This window comes from Notolabrus celidotus, chromosome 12, assembly GCF_009762535.1.
Source record: "Notolabrus celidotus isolate fNotCel1 chromosome 12, fNotCel1.pri, whole genome shotgun sequence".
Classification (NCBI taxonomy): domain Eukaryota; kingdom Metazoa; phylum Chordata; class Actinopteri; order Labriformes; family Labridae; genus Notolabrus; species Notolabrus celidotus.
Window position 1 is genome coordinate 3,281,282 of NC_048283.1, and position 21,239 is coordinate 3,302,520.

Here is a 21,239-nt window from a genome sequence, read left to right on the forward strand (position 1 = left end):
CAAGGAGCAGCAGGAAACCGGACCTGAAAGTGCGAGAGCTGAACTGACAGGAAAGGGCATGCTACTGTCTTTACTGAATCATTTAGCATACATTCCATTTGCATTAAACAACTCTATTTTTACATGTCTTTTTTTCCCTTGGAGCAAAGACTGTTTTCTTATGCAATCTCTGCAGAGAGCGGGGATAAACTGAATACAATCTGCAGGGAGAGGTGGATCTGAGGACAGGAGAGTGAGGGCTCATGCCACTGGAAACCTTTTTCCATAACAACTTAGGACCGTAAAACATCAGCTTTAATGCTGTGCTCTGAAACAAAACCCCATCCCAGCAAACTTTCTCACCACTCTGAGGGCTTTGGGAGGGGAGGAGTATGTACTGGTCAGGTCGGGGGCAGGATTAAAAACTGGATGTGTTTTTTAAATGCAGGGAGGGGGACACAGAGTTGTATCCCAGTTGACCACCCGGCTTAAAAGTCAATTTAATAAAGGAAAACAATAACTTCTCAGGACTGAGAATAAGGTGGTTTCTTAAAGTGCTCTTGTGGGATAGAGTCATGACTTGATGATCCCAGCCTCTATGTTTAAGTTAAAGCAACATGGTGTAAGTTTTTGTGTGTTGTAGTCTTTAAAAATGCTGTAAATAAAAGATAAATCAAACCAGACAGGATCAGAGATATGTTAGGAAAGAGGGAAGCGTGCATAGAGTGCTGGGTGAAATGTTTTTAATTTCCTTTCCTCTGTTGTTTAATTTGATTGAGAAATACCAGACAGTTTTGGATCACTGTGCCCCTCAAAACAAAGAATGAGTTGAGAAGGAAGGGATCATTTTCTGAATTATATTACCTGTCTCAATATTGTGTCTGCTTTTAAAAGGTTTTGAGCCCAACTTGAAATTACTGGGAATCTAAATTAAAAATAATATATGAACAGAAGATGCACTTTGAAGCTGTTTTCTACCTATAGCTCATGGTTTCAGACCACACTGGCGTAGTGGTGCAGCATTTATTTGAGTAATACGTCTAAAAGTCAAGATCATTAAGTGCATTTCATGACATTTCTTTGATTCCCAAATTAAGACACTGATGAGGTTTGCTTTACATTGTTAGAAGGGACATAAAACTGTTTTAAAATGCTAATTAATGTATGAACATCTGATTAAATGCATTGAAAACAAATCTTCTGACAGCTCTAGTTTCAAGCTATTTGAAGAAGAAGTTTAAAGTTGTTACTAATTACAGCCTTTTCAGGATTTCTAATGAGCCAGCACCTTTCACTCATGATTCAAGAGACTCTTTCCTTTTATAAAGCTTATAGTTAGAGCTGGCTCAGGCTTGGACCAGCTCTTAGTTATGCTGCCATAGGCTTAGACTGCAGGGGGAACTGGCGCACTGACACACTGGGATCCTGTCTCACCCCCTTCCCCCCAACCCCCTCATCACTTACTTTAACTCATCCTGTCCCATTAAAGTTACTAACCATAGACCTTTCTGGAGTCTCTGAGCTCCCTTGCCTCGTAGGTTCCTCTGAGCTGCCGTAGACATCCTCAGACGGACGTGCTGGACTCCAGCGGCAACAGCTACTACTACTCGTCTCATCACTATCACCGCTCCCTCTCTCTCTTATTCTCCTCTATCCCTCTTTCCAGACCCAACTCGGTCGAGGCAGATGGCTGTCTAACATGAGTCTGGTCCTGCTGGAGGTTTCTGCCTGTTAAAAGGAAGCTTTTCCTCGCCGCTGTACCTAGCTGAATATTGCGAGGTGCAATGCTCATGGTGGATTTAGGTGGGGTAGGACTGAGTCTTACCCTGTCTTGGTGTTGGGTCTCTGTTCATAATTTGACATAGAGTGGTCTATACCTGCTCTGTTTGTAAAAGCGTCTTGAGATAAAGTTTGTTGTGATTTGGTGCTTTACAAATAAAGATTGATTGATCATTATCTGAGTACGATTTATTTTATGTGGTATGAATATCTGCTAAGTCAACCTTCATTGTTCTTAATAAAGCGAAGAACAGAATACGGACACTCTGCAGCTACAGTTGTTCTCTCACTGTCACTGCGATGCCTGGCTCTGCAGCTGATTGAGAGCATGTGATGCTTCTTTATCAGATGGGAGCGAGATGATGAAAAGTCAAACCGATCATGAAGCCTGGAGGTCTGTGCTTCAACGAGATCAGGATGTCTGAAAGGTTCAGCAACTCAGCAGCTGCCGCACGACAAACCTAATAAAAACCAAGAGAACAGAAAAGCCAACAAAAAGAAAGTGACGCCCAGATCCAGGCCACCTCCGTCTGACAGCACTCACATTATTATTTTAGGTCAGACGCTTTTTGTCTTTCATCAGCCAGCATGCTGGATTTCCCCGAGGCACCCGGCCCTCTGCTGCACATTCAAAACAAACCAGCTTAAATAAAATATCACTGCATCACGGGCTTCCATTATGCAGATGGAACCAGTATAACCTTATTAGAAACCGCAGTGGGAGAAAACGGCTCCATCCAATCAGCCTGTAATGCTAAATCCTGCAATCTGAAAAAACTGGGAAGAGATGTGAATCGTAATCTCTGCACTACATTTGGCAACAGATGAATCCGACTGATTACAAACAAGGTAATAATAGTCGGTTATTTTCAGATATTTCAGTTTTGGGAACTGGTTATTTTCACCACAGTTTGAGCCAAGTGGGGAGAGCAAGAGGAGGAAGACCTGTGCCACATGCATCCAATAGATCATCCTGTACCTTTAATGTCACGAGCACCTGGATGATTTACTCTAATGGTCAGAGAAAGGGGGCTGGCCTGATAGTATCATGTATACAAACAGGCTGGTTCACACTTTTAAGACTCAATCACTATCAGGATGTCTGTGACCATAAACCTATTGGAATAAACCCCAGAGTCCCCAGAGAGCCCTCACAATCCCATAAACTGTGAACCAATTAGCAGTCTGCAGATGTGCCCCTCACTTTTAGTCCCTTTAACGATCACCCAGGAACCGGGCTTATGAGCTGTCGAGATGCTCACGCTGCCCTCAGGCAGGCTGATATATGGTTACCTTTAACAAAGAGGTTACCTTTACATCAGAATGGATGTTTAGTAAGTTTGGTGAGTAAAAGCTCAGGGAATCAGCACAGAAATCAAGAACTTTTAAGGGACTGACTGCGATCAGTGGATAAAGAGCTGATAGGCATGGATTTGATTGGCTGTCGCGAAAACAGAGATAGCATTATCCAGAAACCAAAGGGTGACGTCACTGAGATTGCGTCTATGTTTGATACAGTCTATGACAAAAAGGCTAAACTGTAGATGTGCTTTCTGCAACTCTTCCAAAATAAAACCATGCAGAGGAATTTACACAAACATTATAGGCTTAAAGCTGGGGTTGGTCGTCAGATTAAGACCCACTTTTTGTTATACTGGTTAAAATGATCTTAATGTCCCGATGTGTTCTTAAAAAAGAGGTAAAATAAGCCGCTATCTACAGCTGGAGTCAACCTGGGAAAACACCAACCAATGCCTGCCATCAGGAGCCAAATCATGAAACCAATCAGATCCTGTCCTGCCGTTCTGCCCGCCTCCTGCAAAGCGTTCATTTCATGTTTGATTGCTGGATGACACCACACTGAGTTAATATGAGGAGACCGGCATCAGACCGCTGTGATTCTGATTAGTGCACAACCTGCCACAGTAAGCCCCGCCCACATAAAGATGATAAATATCTAAAAACTACATCTTTATTTAGTGCATGTGTGTGTGTCTGTGTGTGTAGTTGCATGTGAGTTTGTGTTGTGAATCTAGGAGTCGTCACCCTGCAGCAAAAAGACCTCAGCCAAAAACAAATTTGTGCATGTGTATGTGAGTGTCAACAATTGAATATGTCAGGCCAGGCTACCTCTGGCAATAACAAACTGTGTGTGTGTGTGTGTGTGTGTATGAGTATTTCTGTGCAATTGTGTCTGTGTTTTGTGTGTGAATGTGTGTTTGTGTGTGTCTTTTGTCCTCCCCAGCACTCATAAATCTGTGTGTGTTTGACCCCTGGCCTGATTCCATGACCCCACGCTCTTTGACTTGGGAGTGATCCCTAATACACACATAATCCTCTGTGTGTGTGTGTGTTTGTGTGTGTGTGTGTGTGTGTGTGTGTGTGTGGTGGGTGTGGGGGGTGTATATTAGTGGGTTTCCATGATGTGATCATGAAATCTAAAATGGATACAAACTGTTGTTGGTGTTCAGAACTTCTCTTAATTACATCAAGCTGCAACACACACACACACACACACACACACACACACACACACACACACACACACACACACACACACACACACACACACACACACACACTTAACTCGACCTGGCTCGGCCGAGTCGTTTCCATACTGGCAGGCTTTATAAAGTTCTGACTCATTCTCTCTCTCAGTTTCTCCTCCACCGCCTTCATTCTCTCCGTCCACTTCTCAACTCTTTTCTTTCTCTCCTGCTCACTCTCTCTTTCCTCTCCATCACTCTCTCCCTCTCTTTCCTTTTCAATATCTGGTAAACATTCAGAATATAAACACACTCTCCCTCTTTGTCCTCTCTCCCTCCCTCCCTCCCTCCCTCCCTCCCTCCCTCTCTCGGTTTCTTCATCTTTTTCTCCGAATATGGTCGTGGGTCCTGCAGCTTCAGAGGAAGAAGCGATTTACGACGCTAACGCTGTCAGATCCCTTTATTCAACAGAGGAGATACCTTAGATTGCTTCGAAAACAAAGGGAGGAGATCACATTGTGGTGTGTTTATCAGATTGAGTTCAACTCTCCTGAACGGAGCACATTTATAGGAGGTGGTTTCCATCTCATCTAAAGTTTTATAAGTCTCTCTGCGGTCTCTGTTTTGGACACAAATAAACTCAGGAAGTGACGATTTGAAACACGTGCTGAGGATAAACTAGGAGCAGACACTGACTTTGTGTGACAGCTGAGAGTCTGTGATTTAAAGTTTGCAGAAAGTAAAGACAAGTATTTCCTGTCCCTCTCTATCTAGATAGTTTTAGTTTAACTCCTGCTGTGTGCATCTAAAGCGGACTTCAACATCAGGGAAAGGACACGTTAATATATTTTCACCTCAGTTTGCAAGACAAACGGCAGCAGCAGGTTTATACTGCAAATGTCACATTGTTGAGAATATAACACTTTAATGTAAAGTGCATATAAAGTGCATGCAGTACAGTCATTTCTCAGCAGCTGTGGAAAGCTGTGTGTGTGTGTGTGTGTGTGCAGGAGGCTGTGGAACTCTCTGGACATCAAAACGGCGAGCTCTCTGGGTGTTTTTCAAAGTAAATTTAAGACTTACCTTTTTAATCTAGCTTTTAATTTGGAGTAGTTTATTTTAGCCCTGGACTGCATTCTTTTTATTCTTTTTATTCTTTTTTATTCTTTTTATTCTTTTCATTCTTTTTATTATTTTTTTATTATTTTTTATTATTTTTTTTATTATTTTCATTATTTTTTATTATTTTTGTTATTTTCATTATTTTTATTTTTTTCTTTAATTTTACTATTTTATTATTTTGACTATGTTAATCATTCTTTTAATCATTATTATTTTAATCATTGCTTAAACATTTATTTATATTATTTATAAAAAATATATATATTTATTTATAAAATTTTATTATTAATTTATCTATTTATTTCTTGTCTTTGTCTGATCTTGTTACCTCTACCTACTCTAACTCTAACTCTATTAATTTTACTGATTTTATTTTATTTTTAAGTATGTTATTTATCACTTTAAACCCACATATTTCAGTGCATTGGTTAGTTCAGAGCAGACGGCAACAAACCTAAGTAAAATCAAGTTTTTCAAAAGGTCACGTCGACCTTAAATCACACGCTATATGCTTCTATTAAAAATACATTAGTGACAATTAAGAACAGCATGCAAGTATTTTTTGTTCAATGACACAATTCTGTTTACCTGGCTCATCCCTGCAGAGTAGTTTTGCAAAAAAGACAATACTACACATTTGGCCAGCAAAGTTTTACAAGTCCTCCATAAAATGTCTAAATCTAGTGAAATGATTGCATCCGGTGTTTCGATTTTTTTATTGAATTCTAAAAAATGACAGTTTGAATTTAAAAAGAAGACTTAAATAGTCCTGTATGTAAATCAAAGAGGTGATCGGTGCATGTGCCATGTTAATGTTTGTGCATAGCTTTTAATTTATTAATCATGCCTTTTATAATTTTACCATTATTGTTGTTTTCTGTCTCTCTGTTATTCTGTGAAGCACTTTGGTCTGCATGTTGTTATGCATGAAAGGTGCTTTATAAATAAAGTTGAGTTGAGAGTTGAGTTGAGGGGCTGACAGAGACCACATATCTTAATAACAAGCTGCTCTGCAGTAAAACTCTCATCCAAAGTGGATTGTGACTTCTCAGTCAAACTATTTAATGCAAAACTTCATATGATGATGACGATGACGCTGGCTGGACATAAATGAGTATTTGGCCGTGTTTTTGGCAGCTGGCTTTGTTAAAAGCTTTGCAGTTGACACCAAGCATCAGGCATAAATCTGGCTTAGAGTGAAACACACACCGGACGTGTCGGGTTGAGCTGTGTGTAGAAATATAAAGCATTTAATTTGTGATGTGCATGACTTGATAGGAATTTAATAAATTAATTTAAAGAGCTGATATTATGACAGCTACTCATGCCGTTGTTTGGTGTTTATTCAAAGCAATCTATTCAGGCAGAGTTAAGGCATCAAAACTGTGCAATAAATATAGTTTTAGTGCAAGTGTGGACGGAAAAATGATAACTACGTTCTATATCTGTCACAACTTCTTATCTAAACCTCCTCTTGGTCTTTGGGTTATCAGCTACACTGATGAAGGTGAGCTTCTCAGCTCAGCAGGTCCATATTTCTGCCTGTAGAAGAGACACAGGACAGGCTGGTCTGAGGTCAGTGGACAGCACTTCAAAGGGTCATGTGTTTTACTGCAGAGAGCTTAAGGCCCCGCACATTCATCCTGCTGTAATTGAATTGGCCTGATGCATGAAGCAGCTCAAATCCAGCTGCACGCACCAACAACCAACACACAAACATACGCAGAGCACACACATGGACTCACGGGCCCACATGTGCATGCAAAACTTAGTCAACATGTGCAACCAGACACACAAATCATGCCCAAACGCAAACACACACACACACACACCATACACACACACACACACACACACACACATGCACGCATACAGAGGAACATATTGGAGCTCATCTGTGCCAGCGCTCCAGTGACCCATATTGCACTCCTGCCCAGCAGTGAAACGCCTCCTGGTCTCTCTGCAGCCTCGCCTGACTCACTCTCTGGAGCTTCATCACTGCTAATATCTGCTGACTGAGGACCAAAATGTGCCCTCAATATCTGGATCAAGTTGTCTGTTTAGCAAGATTTAGCTGTGCGAGGAAAGCTGCGTTTTCCTTTTGGTCAATATTTAACATGAACCGCTGTTTGAAAGAGGAAAGAGCTTGTTCACGGGTAATTCTAAATCATATTATCTTAATTAGTTGCTGCTCTCTGTCAGTGGCTAATTAGTTATCTAAAGAACAGCTTTAAAAACATAGAGATAGATGCTGTTATTGATGAGCAAGTTTAGGAGGGAAAGAGGACGCCTTGTTTTATTTAGAATTTAATTGCCTGAAATGTTTGAGGTGTTAAACACAATTACCTTTAGTTGCAAAGATGCCTCAGTCAGATAAACACATTTACAGGATGTGGCAGCATGTGAGTCAGTCTATTAAAGCGTCCTCTTTAAAGGTTGTTTATTCATATCTTGCATCGCTGTAACTCTTTTCATCCTGTCTCTTTTAGCTCACTGAATTATACTGACTATCTTAAATCCTACTTTAATGTTTCTAATTATATCACCTCACCAAACAAATACTTATTTATTTTCTAATGTTGTTATGTGTTAAGTTGCAGTGTTTGGGTGTTGGCTTCACATTCAAGCACATTGCCCATGAACAGAGGTTAAAGTCCTCGTTGCAGCATCACTGGTTCGACTCCCAGTCGTGACCCTTTGCTGCGTGTCTTCCCCAAGCAGCAGAATTGAAGCCAATGCAGGAGTGTTAAAAACTGCAGTTCCTCAAGTGTCCACATGAGGCTGGCTCCAGAAGTACCGGAAACCACATACACACCAATTCAATTTAGCCGATCTTTACAGCAGAAATAAACATGTTTACAGCCTGGTACAAAAGACAAGTGTAGTCTGGATAGCTCATCTCTTGATCGGCACACACTGTACGGGGGGTGAATTTTTCCATAACGTGGCAATTTTGAAGATATAAAGATTACAAGTTTTCCATTATGAGAGGCACAGCTGACTTGATTGACAGGCGGGGACACTGTAGCTGTTGGAGAGGAGACTCAAAGCCCGCCTCTTTACCTCACACTAGTGCCACAAGTTGAGTTCAGCATTTCCAATATGGCTGCCGCCGACGATTGGCTTCAGAAACAGATGGGTGACGTCACGGATACTACGTCCATTATGTCTACAGTCTATGGTCTTCCCAGCACTCTTTCTACCTCACATGTCCTTTCTTTCTTTCATTTTATCATCTTAGAAATATTGCAAAAGTCAGACCTTTTTTAAACGCAGAAAGATGCCGAAATTTTAATTCATGCTTTTATTACAAGCCGCATCGATTACTGTAACTCCCTTTTTACAGGCCTGCCCAAAAAATCTCTCAGAAAGCTGCAGCTTGTTCAGAACGCTGCAGCTAGAGTTTTAACGAGGAGAAAGAAAACTGACCACATAACTCCTCTTTTAAAAACTCTGCACTGGCTCCCTGTTTCTTTTAGAATTGATTGAAGTCCTTTTACTTGTTTTTAAAGCTCTTAACAGCCTTGCTCCTCCATACATCACTGATCTCCTGTCATTTTATGTTCCAGCCCGATCACTGAGGTCCTCGAATGCTTCCCTTTTAAATGTTCCTCATGTGTCTCACACAGGCACCGGCAAGAGGGCTTTCTGTTTTTATGCCCCTTGGCTGTGGAACTCAGAACAGCGAGCTCTCTGTGTGTTTTTAAAAGTAAACTTAAGACTTACCTTTTTAATCTAGCTTTTAATTTGGAGTAATTTATTTTAGCCCTGGACTGCATTATCATTATTATTAATTTTATTATTATTTTATTTCTTCTTATTATTTTTATCATTATTATCTAAAGCATTGTTTTAACATTTTTATTTATCTTATTTATTTATTGTGTTCATCTGATCTCGTTAACTCTACCTTATTTCCAACTTTTATTTCCACTCTTAATTATTTTATTAATTTTACTGTGTTGAGTTTCATTTCTTTTTTAAGTATTTCTTCTTTTTAAATCATGCCTTCTATAATTTTACCATTGCTGTTGTTTTCTTACTGTCTGTTACTCTGTGAAGCACTTTGGGCTACATGTTTTTATGTATGAAAGGTGCTTTATAAATAAAGTTGAGTTGAGTTGAGTTTCTTCTGCTGTTCTATCAAATAAAGCAAAAGTGCCTCAAAAAAAATAATATCTGCATTTCTTGAAGATTCTTGAGACTTTTGCTGTGCCTTGTATTTGAAGCATCTATTTCTGCATTGCTTCTTGCATCCTTTGTGGGTGTGACATGATGAGTTAAGTCAAACTAATGCATCAGCTAAATCAAAGCTGTAAGGAAGCTCAATAAACTGTGGCTGTAATGAGGTTTTCTGTCTTTAGGAGCCAGCCTCAAGTGGACACTTCAGGAACTGCTGTTTTTTTTTTTAATTCAATTTTTCACAATTTATTTATTTGATTTATTTGTAAACGGACCATGTACAATATATAACATAAATGTCACTATTTGATGCATTGTACCAGAGTTAGCTTAAAGCTAATTTACATCTGCAGTCCCTTGGCAGGTCAATTTTTAACACTGGTGGATGCTGCTGCTGGGGGAGGTCACTCGGGATGTGAAGGCCAGATGTTTAATGTTTGTTTGTTTGTTGGTTTCTTAATGAGCTTTCTTAATGATTTTTTTCAAGAAATGTTAAGTAACAGAATGGTTTTGTTGTAGTTGTCTCTGTGTCTGATGTTGCAGCTGTTGGCAGGAGAATATCTCCTCCATCAGGTCCAGTCAGGAGGCAGATCCCCAGCCCTGCATAAATTTGCCTTTCAATGAGTGCAGCTGCTCACTAATTGGAAGTCTCCTCTGACTGATTGGTTGGTTAATTTGTTTCGTGATTGTGTGGAAACGTACGTAAAAGCGTTCTGAAATCTGCAGCCTGTGTTTCTGCGAAGGATAGCACACACACACACAGGCAGGGGAAAATCAGTCTCAGATCAAACATGGCTGGTTCTCATCAGTCCCTGTCCGGGTGTTTTTAGTGATGAAATTGCTCTTACAGCCGCCTTTTTGTGCAGCCAATTTCTCTCAAACCTACCGTGGGTGTATAAATTGATCTTTCCTGCCTTCGGTTTGATGGATTGCTTTCAGTACAGATGTTGACCTGCAGAACGAAATGGTGGCTGCAGAAAGAAGTCTATTCTTTTTTCTCAGAGACTGACACACAAGTCTGACTTTGAGTTACAATGTGTCGGACATTTTCCATTTTCATCTCATTGCAATGCAAATGGAGTATTTACAGGTGATGTTACAATAGTTTGGCTATCGGCAGGATTGCCTTGGAAAGTCTTAATTAACTTGAACCAGTAGAAAGACCAGCGCTTTCTTAATGGCGACAAAATGCAACGGGGAGTTCAAATTTTAAGCTATGAATATGGAAGTCATAGGAAGTAGGTTTTTGAGGGACTGGTGCTTTTGTCCTGTGTCCATGCTTGCTAGCGTTTATCAGTTAGCTTGCTGGTGAGAGCAGATCTATATCTAATTTAATAACCTCTCATTTGGACCCATTACAGAGACCTTTAAAGGCTTTTATGTTCATTGTAATAGCTTTCCCTCCTTATTTTAAGTCATTAAGTCAATTCTGATATCACCTATGAAACTTATAAGTTATTGTTGTGAGCATCTACTTCTTGGCATGCAATCTTGCTCAGCGACAGGCTGCAGTTTCCCTGATTTCAAGCACTGATAAGTCCATGTCTGCAGAGTGGTTTTGTACCTTTCACACTCTATTTGAAACATCTGTGTTCTTCTGTTCTTATTTAATATACCTGTCAACATAGCTCTCACCAATCTTATACAATGTAGTGAACACAGGACCCTATAGGAACACAGGGATAACCCATGCTTCCCCAACTAGTTCTGCAAGGAGTCTCTGTGTCACTAATCACCTCTTGTTTTTTATGAATGCTTGGCTGAATACCATTGTCAACATTTATGACATGACTAGACATCATAGCATTAAAAGGTACTGGGAATAAAATGTGCAGTTGTTATGCAACTAAGAGAAAAAGGGGCTGAGATGGAGAGGAAAATGTTCAAAGGGGAATGTAATGAAATGTATTTGACTGTAAAGCATGACCGTGCTTCTTGCCAATCACCCTCCAGATCTAGAACTGATTCATTAATTCTCCATATAATAAATGAAAAGCAGTGGTTGCTCTAAATCACAGTATGAAAGCTGCCGACCCATATATAACCCTTCGCCCATCTGCAGCAACTGTAATCCCCTGATGTGTTTTTCTTTAGCCCAGCCGTCCCTGTTTTCAGCTCAGATCACGGTGTTTTCATCAGAGGATGCGCTGTGGTTGTCAACTTTTATATGCATTGGCAAAGAATTCACATTGCACTGAAAATACTCCGGGGCTTACACCATATTTTCATAAATAATTCTGTTAATCCATTTGACATTTGACCTAGATTTATCATCGCTGCAGCCCGATTGGATGAGCGGTGATGAAAGTCATGGCTGCAGTTTGTTGCACTAATGACTGATAGTAAGTTCATCATAATAATAAGAGAGTTTATCCATACATAGGATGTTTAGAGAGCCTTGCTGTGCATGTGTTCTTGTTTGAGCTGATGTGTGTTTGTGTCCAGTTTGCATGACAAAAGAAAAACCAAATCCTGCACAATAAAACAGAATGTCTGCATACAGCCTGGCAGAGGTTGGGACATTTCCTCATAAAACTCTCTCGTTAAAACAACAATAACGCGCTGGGTTGTATTCAGCGCTGAGCTATTCCACATGTTCCTGATGAGCAGAGCAGAGTAAATCCAGAGTCTCATGGAGCTTTGCACATCATGTGACAGAGCATTTTTATTTTACATGCTGCTGTCTGATTGCTCTGAAGAACCCACTGTGGGTTGTGCATGGTGTATTTATCAGTGATTATACATGATGATCCTGATGAGGCCTGACACTGCTGCAGAGCTCTGATTGTGTTTTCGGTGAACTTTTTAGCTTAAAATATGCATCTTTAAAAAAGGCTATTTTCAGCTGTGCTCCCAGATTAAATTGATGCATCCCATCAGCCTTTTGTGGAGAGAAAGAGGGCATTTCCCAAAACTAAAATACATGTTTAAAAAAACACATTAATCCCTGCAGCACTCTGTGTATTGTGTGTTTGTGTCTTACAGTCCCCATCCTGCTTTGGTTGATGATTGGCCTGCAAGAACTCTGTATATATTTGAGTTATAGCAGCTTGTTTAGTTCAGTATGCAGTGCTTACTTAATCAGTAGAGGTGCATTTCGACCAAGAGTTCCGGGGCCTTTTAGCCCCCAGAACTACTTTCCCCGGAACTAAAAGGTTCCTGGGTGCGGCAGTAGCTCAGTCCATAGGGACTTGGAACCAAAGGGTTGCCGGTTCAAGTCCCAGCATGGACGAAGTTTGGCAAGTGGACTGGTGGCTGGAGAGGTGCTGGTTCACTTGCCTGGGCACTGCCGAGGTGCCCTTGAGCAAGGCACCGAACCCCCAACAGCTTGGGGTGCGCTGGTTAATGGCAGCATCCTCACTCTGACATCTCTCCTTAGGTGCATGTCTACTGCTTGTGTGTGTGCATGATTGTACTCTATGTATATATACTAAAAAACTGTGCATGTAGCATGACATGAAAAAATAACACGAGTGAAAAAATTGTTGTCTGCGTTTCGACCGCGGGCTGAAGTCCCGGGTAGATTGTGCAAATCAGCCCAGTGACGTACGGAGGAAATAAATTATACTAAATAATATTTTGAAATCTTAACAAAAAACTAAACTAGTTTGCATTCCCAGGAACTCCCTCTGTGTTTCAACAACTGTGTAAACTCCACAAACTGTTACGTTCAACTGAAAGTCCCAGGACCTTTGAAAAGTACTACCCCCCTAGCAGGGGCTTTTTCAGTGGGGAGATTATCTACCCCTGAACTAAATTTAGACCCTGGTTCCTCCCGTTGAAATGCACGTAGTTCCGGGGTAAAGTTCCTGCGGTCCAAAAACGCCTTAGGTTTATGTGTATGTGAGTGATTCTATAATTAGGGGTACATTTGAGTCTGGTTCTGCCTGAGGTTTCTGCCTGTTAAAGGAAGTTTTTCCTCGCCACTGTAACTAGCTAAATACTGCGATGTGCAATGCTCATGATGGATTAAGGTGGGATCAGACCAAGCGGCAACCTCCGGTCTAAAAATATGAGTCAATGCAGAAGTGTTAAAAGCTGCAGTTCATCGAGGATCCGCTTGAGGCTGGCTCCGGAAGTACCAGAAGTCACATACACATGAATGGGGAAAAGACGATCTTTGCAGCATTAATAAGCATGTTTACAGCCTGGTACAAAAGATGAGTGTAGTCTGAATAGCTAATTTCTCGATGTCCTCTCACTGTGAGGGGGGTGAATTTTTTTCTAATTCGGCAATTTCGAAGATATTGAGATTACTAGTCCTCCAATCAGAGGCACAGCTGCCTGCAGGAACACTGCAGCTGTTGGCTAGGAGGCTCAAAGCCCGCCTCTTTAAGTCACACTGGCTCGACAGAAGCAATATGGCTGCCGCAGCCGATTGGCTTCAAAACAGCGTTCAGAAACAGATGGGTGACGTCACGGTCTTGAAGTTGGGTCTCTGTTCATAATTTGACATAGAGTGGTCTAGACCTCCTATGTTTGTAAAAGCATCTTGAGATAACGTTTGTTGTGATTTGGCGCTATACAAATAAAGATTGATTGATTGATTGATTGATTGATTGATTGATTGATTGATTGATTTCAGATCAAGCAAAAAGTGAAAAAATCAGTATGCTTTTTGGCTTAATATTCTATTTGTTTCCACAGTAAACCCCTGGATTGTGCTAAATCCATTAATTGGCAAGCTTAAGCTCTAATGATTTCTTAAATATTCAAATCAAAATAAACACCAGGTTCATTATTTTGTCAACTGTGTTACACACAAAAGTTGTGTTGTAGAAGACATGAATGAAGTCCTACGCATTTGATGAAACAATTGTTTGCAATGTCTTGGGTCTATTCATGCATGGTTTTGTTGTTGTTTGTCTAACTGCTTTGAAAATAAGATTTTTGAGCTGACAATTGATATTCTGTGGGATATTGTCATCAAGGATGACTATTTTTTCAACACAAATCCATATTACACTGAATTTAAAAGTTACTCAGCATCACTATGTAAGTCATCACTCTCTAGAAATGTCCCTCATCATTTATATTAAAGTTAAGCCAACATTTAAAGTAATTATGGCACAAAAATCATATGTAAGATGTGATTCCTACCTGCAGAAGACTCCCATGCCCTCCAGCAGGTAACACTGTCCTCCGTTGAAGCAGTAGTTAGGCAACATGTCACAGGGCGAGCGGCAGCTTCCATTCGACACCTGATAGCCCACACGGCATCCTCCCATCCCGTCTGATCCATCCACAGGTGCAGCTACTGGAGGAGCCCCGGGGATGAGGGAGCCGGAAGCTGGGGCCCTGGGCCTGGAGCGAGCTGGAGACCCAGCAGAGAGACGGAGGTCTTCGTCCGTCTCGTAGGCGTCAGTTGTGGTGCTGTAGGTGTACTCATCAGCAGTGGGGGATGCACCGTCCTCGTAGGGGGTGAGGTAGTCGTAGTTGTCCGGCATCGCCCAGGAGGTGGGGTCTCCGCCCTGCAGCTCGTGGGCCAGTGATGAAGGAGAGGGAGGGGCTAAGTCGAGGTTGCGCCCGCGGGAGGAGGGATCGAAGAAGTCGACGTGGAGGATGTCGGGGTTGGAGGGGTTGGTGGCGGGTGGAGGGGTGGTGGTGAAGAGGCGATCCAGGTCAAACACAGCTGTGTCCTTGGCGTGAATCCAAGGTGGGTCGGTGTGCGGCAGACGCTCTTCCTCCTCTTCCTCTTCTTCCTCAATCGACACCACCTCAGTTTCACGTGGGCTGCTGGGTAACAGGTGCTCCGTCTCAGCAGAATCAGGGCTGAGCCGGGGCGGGGCAGCCACGCCCACTTCCTCCACCGCAGGGACCACTGGTTCACCAAACATGCCGCTGCTCTGCTCATCCTCCTCGCCTGCACGGGGCATCCGGCCCGCCCTCGGGGTCACAGTGCTGATTGGGTCGGGATTGGCTGAGACGCTCACCTCATTGACCTTGTCTGGACCCTCCGCCTCGTTAAGCAGCGAGGTGACATTTGCCGCGCTGTCAGGCTCAGTGGCATTGGTCCCCGCAACGTTTCCTACAAACACACAAGGAAACTGATTTTAACACAAATACAACGACTCAACAATGGCTGAGATTGTTCTGAAGCTTTCTCAGGAAAACAGAAGCTTTGTAATCCGTCCTGAAGCTACAGGATTCATCAATTATTACTCTGCTTTATACATTTTTAAAATGTGGAGGCTTTCTTCTTTACCTTTCAGCTCGCCTCTCAGACTGAGCATACAGATGTAAACCCTCACTTACTCACATTAAGGCAAAAATACAAGGATACAGAAAGAAAAGAGAAGATGTAAATAACTCTGAAGGTCCTTCTCAAAATATGGACCACAGTTTGTATCGATCAGCTCAGGAGAAACTCTGAAATGTGGAGTGCAGAGCTCATTAATGAGACGTCTGAAGATGTAGAACACATTGTTTGATTTAAACCACAAATACTGTCAAATACTGACTCTGAGAGAGTGTAAGTTTATACAGAACTGCTTAAAATATCAACTGAATCAAGATCAGAGAATACCAAGTTTGGGGTACATTGCGTTTGAGGTATTGAAGCTTCTGTATCAACTTCAATTGGTCGCCGTAGTTCATCATTATGAATTTAGAAAAGCCTTCCCAGTGTGATCTGGACTGAGCGTTCCAAATTTGACACTTAAAACCACCCTAACAGAGTAAACAAGACAATTGTGTCCCCAATGTCCCCAACAATGTTGCCAAACAGTTGAAAACCATGGATTAGTCACTGCTGTAGCTCATCTATGACTTCAGACTTCCTGTTATGTGTACAGTTAAAGCCTGATCCTGCAGCAGAGGAAAGTTTCAGTCATACTGACACCAAAAGTCTGCAAATGATGAATAAATCAGCTCATGCACATTGCATTGACTGTCAAAATGTGCAATTGTGCACCCAGCAGAAGACCAAACTCCTGACCTCCCACACACCACCATGACCCCAGAGGGTAGGAAACCATTACTATGATAAATTCAACAATCAAAGGGTTTAGTACAAACTGGTTGGAGCCACAAAGATGAAAACAGTGACATCACTTTATGGCATGCTGTCATTCCAGAAGTAAAGATATTCAATTAATGAAATTGAATGTGTTTGATTGTTTTGTACGAGAACACAGGAGCTGAAAATTGTAAAGCAAATATTAGCCAAGAAGTTGCTGGGGAAAAGGCACTGGGCTGTTGAATCAACATCTGCTGGTGTTTGTATCTGGACCACAAACATAAACATATGATCAACAACTGGTTCTGCTCTGAAGACAACAGCCTCACACACCAGAGGTCCCTGGCCACACACTGTCATCACAGACTGAAGACTTTTAGCATTATGAGAGAGACACGGGGGGCTGGACGAGTCCGGTCCTGAGCCCCACTGACCGGGTGAAACAAATTAAAACAAGACGTGATTGGCTGTGTGCTTATCCCCTAGTTGATTACTTCATCCCGGGGTGGCTCGTTGAGTCATGTAGAAAGCTGCGGTACGGACGCTCCCCCCTTTGGATTAAAGGAATAATTCACTAATGTATTTGAATGGTGCGGGGCTGTGGGATTATGGATTATGGGGGTTTGAGAAGGAGGGATTTGGGAGACTTTGGGGGGTTCCCTGCAGGGGGGGAAGTGATGATCTTGAGGAGACAGACAAAACAGAGTCTGGACAATTATAAGAAAGAGGTAAATATGTGAGGATGACACGAACAGGACGGTGCATCCTGAGCATCTGATCAAGACTGTTTATCTGATGATCTGTTACAGTAAGAAAGGTAAACTAGTGGATACCATCCATAAGAATAAATTGTAAAAAGACTAGAAGACTCATTTGAAGACTTCTGAGTCACAAACTACAAGAAAGCCTGCTCCAACTGGACTCCAACGGGACACAGTACCCCCTTTTGTGTGTGCAGCGGTTCATTTGCGGTGACTGAGGTTGTAACTTTAATTCGATTAACATAACGAGCAAGCAAGTTCCTGGAAAGGCCTTCCCCCTGCCTCCCTATCTCAGCAGTTCACCAGCTCATCACCAGAACCAGCTGCTGTAACGCTAACACCACGCTCCATGTCCTGTGTTCCACCATGTTTGCTTTCTCTTTGGTGCTGGAGAAAGTGCTCTAACTCAAACTTCACTAATTGCAGGAGTTAAGACTAAAAACATGCAAAAATAGTAAAGATGTTTAGATTAATAAAGGTCCAGAGGAGAAAAGACAACTACAGACGTCCCTTCAAGTCAGCCAACAGTGTGTAGTATACATAAGTGGAACTGGAAACCTTGCCTCCTTGGTTTAAAATGTCAATAAGTGTTTTTTCCCTCTAAAGAACAGCTATCCTCCTGGATGGAAAATAATATGACAGCTGTAGCTTTGCAGGAGGGAGTCAGACACTGTTTTCTTCTCTACAGTCAGAAATATGAGTTTTAAATGGTAACACACTTGGATGAGATTAATACTCCCAAACCTCAAGTCCAGGTTGAGTCTGGAGTCTGCTGCATGTGTCTGATGAAGTCAAAAATACCTGCAGCTCACCAAAACGTATGCTAACTTACAGGCCTTAGATACACTTGCCAATTAAAGTGTTTGTTGGCTCCACTGCTGCTCTTTTAAATATCATGACGTGATTTTTATGGATTTGTATAAAGTTTATTGGAAGTTATTGTTCATTGTTTGCCTTTTTATTCATGAGGTCAAAGGGAATGGAAAACAAACTGTCCTTTGAGAATAAAAAAGATATCCGTCATCCTTGAACAAAAATCCACATAACACCCACACATTAAAAGAGCTCCAATACTTTCTTTCTTTATCATGAACATACTAAGTATGTTCCACAACTTGAGAATAGCCTTCCTTCAAACTACTTCACATAATTTGGAGGGATGAAAAAACAATTTCCAAGCTGATTTAAATAAACAACTACATCACCTAACGTAACGTCCATGCAGGGATGTTTTTGTGCAAGGGCAACACTTTTAAATAAAGCAGTGGTGACGTGGGGCGGCTGTGGCTCAGTGGTGGAGTTCATCGCTTCTAAATCGGAAGGTTTGCGGTTGAGTCCGAGCTCCTGCAGTCACACGCCAAAATGTTGTGAGGCAGGGCACTGAACCCGAAGTTGCACTTGGTGCATGGGTGGATGTAATGAGTAGCATCCATTTCCCATTTCCATTAGACACAAGGCTACTTATAGGCAATAAATAAATATTGCTGGATTCAGTTTCTTGTAGATAAATGTTGCTCATGTTGAAGAAGATGTCTGCTTCTGATCCCCTTTAGACTGAATATGAAAAATGGACGACCACTGGAGGCCTTAAGACACCATGTTGGATCTTAAAGACCGAAGTGACCACATTTGGACTAGACAATGATTTGATATGATCCCCCTCATGTCAATCACAATAAGCCATGCCCACAACTATATCTCAGTCATCTTTTTTTTACTACAAATGGGGATAAAGGTACAATAAAGACATTATACCATGATAAAGAAGACTTAAAACCCTGGTTGAGGTCATAAACCCTGGTTGAATCAGCTGAGAGTTGGTTTTTTATTGCAGCCAGGTGAGATGCAATAAAATGCTGGTCCTCAATGTGAAAGAAGTGCAAGATATTCCTGTTAAATCACAGTTTAATCTCTGCATGCATGATGATGTTTTGTACAGATTGGTGTTAGATAAAGGCCCTTCTTTATAACTCGATGACTCTGCATCAATTTGCTTATCCTTTTAACTGAATAACAAAGTGACACATTTACACCACCGTTATCTTTATCAGTCCTGTGTTGACTCACCTCACATCTAAGACGACAAACAGTCCTGTCTGAGCGTTTCGGGGTTTAGTTTCCTCCCTGACCGCTCACTGAAAATAAATGAATGCTGTGTACTTGGGGTCACATAAGGAGCTTTAGTAAACAGCCTCCACTTAATAACATATGCGAGGGTATCTTTGGGGATCTTTGCTGACTGCAGATAAGCTCTGACCCTCTGGGATTTTAATCTCTTTGTCCGTAAACGTCCCCTCAACGCTCAGCAAGGTTGCATTTATACAGCCATTACTGTATCTTTTATTGCAGCCTCTAAAAAAATGTTTATGACCTGTATGACGTGATGTCTCATCATGGAAAAACAGGAATGTAAGGTGCACACCCTCAGATTTTAACGAGGTGCAATCTTATGATATCATTAATTAAAAACTGAAGCAGAAGATCAGAAAGTCTTAGAACCACTTTGATGCTTTTTTTTCAACATACCTCAAAGAAAAAGATAACAAAGATCAAACCAAGACAACCGATCACCGGCCATTCATCGTTTGATTATGTCTGATTCATCAGTATTGACCAATCTGGGCAATATCTTAGTCTGCTGAATGAACTCCAAAGCCCAAAAAGGAGAGAAAATATGGACAAAAACTATAATTCAGCTGTGTCATACTTTAGATCAGGGGTTCCCAGACCCCCAAAACATAGGTGCCAAAGACTTGCGACCCCCACTGTCCCACTAAGTGATTTAATGTGTCTTCATTTAGCTGGTCTGCAGAAAATGACCCTACCTATATGAGCATGTGTCTGTGTTTCCTGTGCCGTTATGAATTAACCTGCTGCTACTGATGCTTTACATAATTAACTGTTCACTAACCCTAAACTTAGGAAACATTTGGCAATAAAGAAAGGCAGAAAACTCATTACATTTTCTATTTTGAAGGTTTTATTTCAAGTTTAGCTACTATTTTTGTCCATATTTTTTACTATAATGGGTAAAATGTACTATTTTTAGATAACTTTTTTCATTCAACTTTTTGTATTGCTCATTTTCTGGATTTCTGTGTTTACCACAAGTTAACTAATTATACAAGTAATACAAAACCAACAAGGAGAAGAAAAAAAATCATTTTTTTAAAGAAAATTAATAATAAGTAATAAATACTAAAGAAATAATAATAATTAACAGTAAAAACAACAAAGGAAGATAAAAACAAGAAAACAAGGTCAATAAACAAAAATAAATAATAATGCAAATTTTTAGATAACTTAAAAAAAATTCTGGTAGACATCTCAGGACCCCCCATTTGTGCCTCCCGACCCACACTTTGGGAACCCCTGCTTTAGATAACCAAATATCTGTAAAGCTGCAACTTCTTGTTTATGATATTTCAATAAGTTGTTGCAGATAAGTCTGCCTTGTGTCTTGTCTTTTGCAGGGATATACAAAGTTGAATTGTGCATGGATGTAAAGAAGGACAGTGGTTTTCAAAGAAGATGTTTCATGCATTATTAAAATATATTCTTCCCCATATTAAAGTATATGGATGAATGTGAGTAACGTTGTCATCATTAGGCGTAAGGCTGTCATTTTTCTCTGTGCCGTGTAAAGTGTGGAAGGCCACAGTTTTTTCAGGGTGTTGTTTTCTTATGCAGCAGCATTCAGCTGCGTCTTTGATGCCGGGGTCGTTCTAGGGCTAATCCCCGCAGCAGTCCCACAATCCACTCCTGTTTAACACATCAACCGAGCAGCCCGGGGTACTACGCCAAAATCACACACACACACACACACACCTTGATGAGACATAGGCTTTAGTTTGACCACATAGAGGCATTTTACACACACTGAATGGTTGATGTTAATCAGGAAATCAGGATTCAGCGCTGCTAATGTCCGCCTCACTCTTAAACACACGACAATAAAGAAACTGACTCTTG

General features: G+C 41.2%; 1 protein-coding gene across 9 annotated transcripts in view; it reads right to left on the reverse strand.

The window, feature by feature from the left end:
• Positions 1-21,239, reverse strand: part of cspg5a (chondroitin sulfate proteoglycan 5a) — a 96,546-nt gene that overhangs the window by 51,891 nt on the left and 23,416 nt on the right. For all 9 annotated transcript variants that reach the window (XM_034696893.1, XM_034696890.1, XM_034696892.1 and 6 more), the window contains exon 2: positions 14,649-15,576. In XM_034696893.1, coding sequence (XP_034552784.1) covers positions 14,649-15,576 — 928 coding nt within the window. The remainder of the gene's footprint in view (positions 1-14,648; positions 15,577-21,239) is intronic.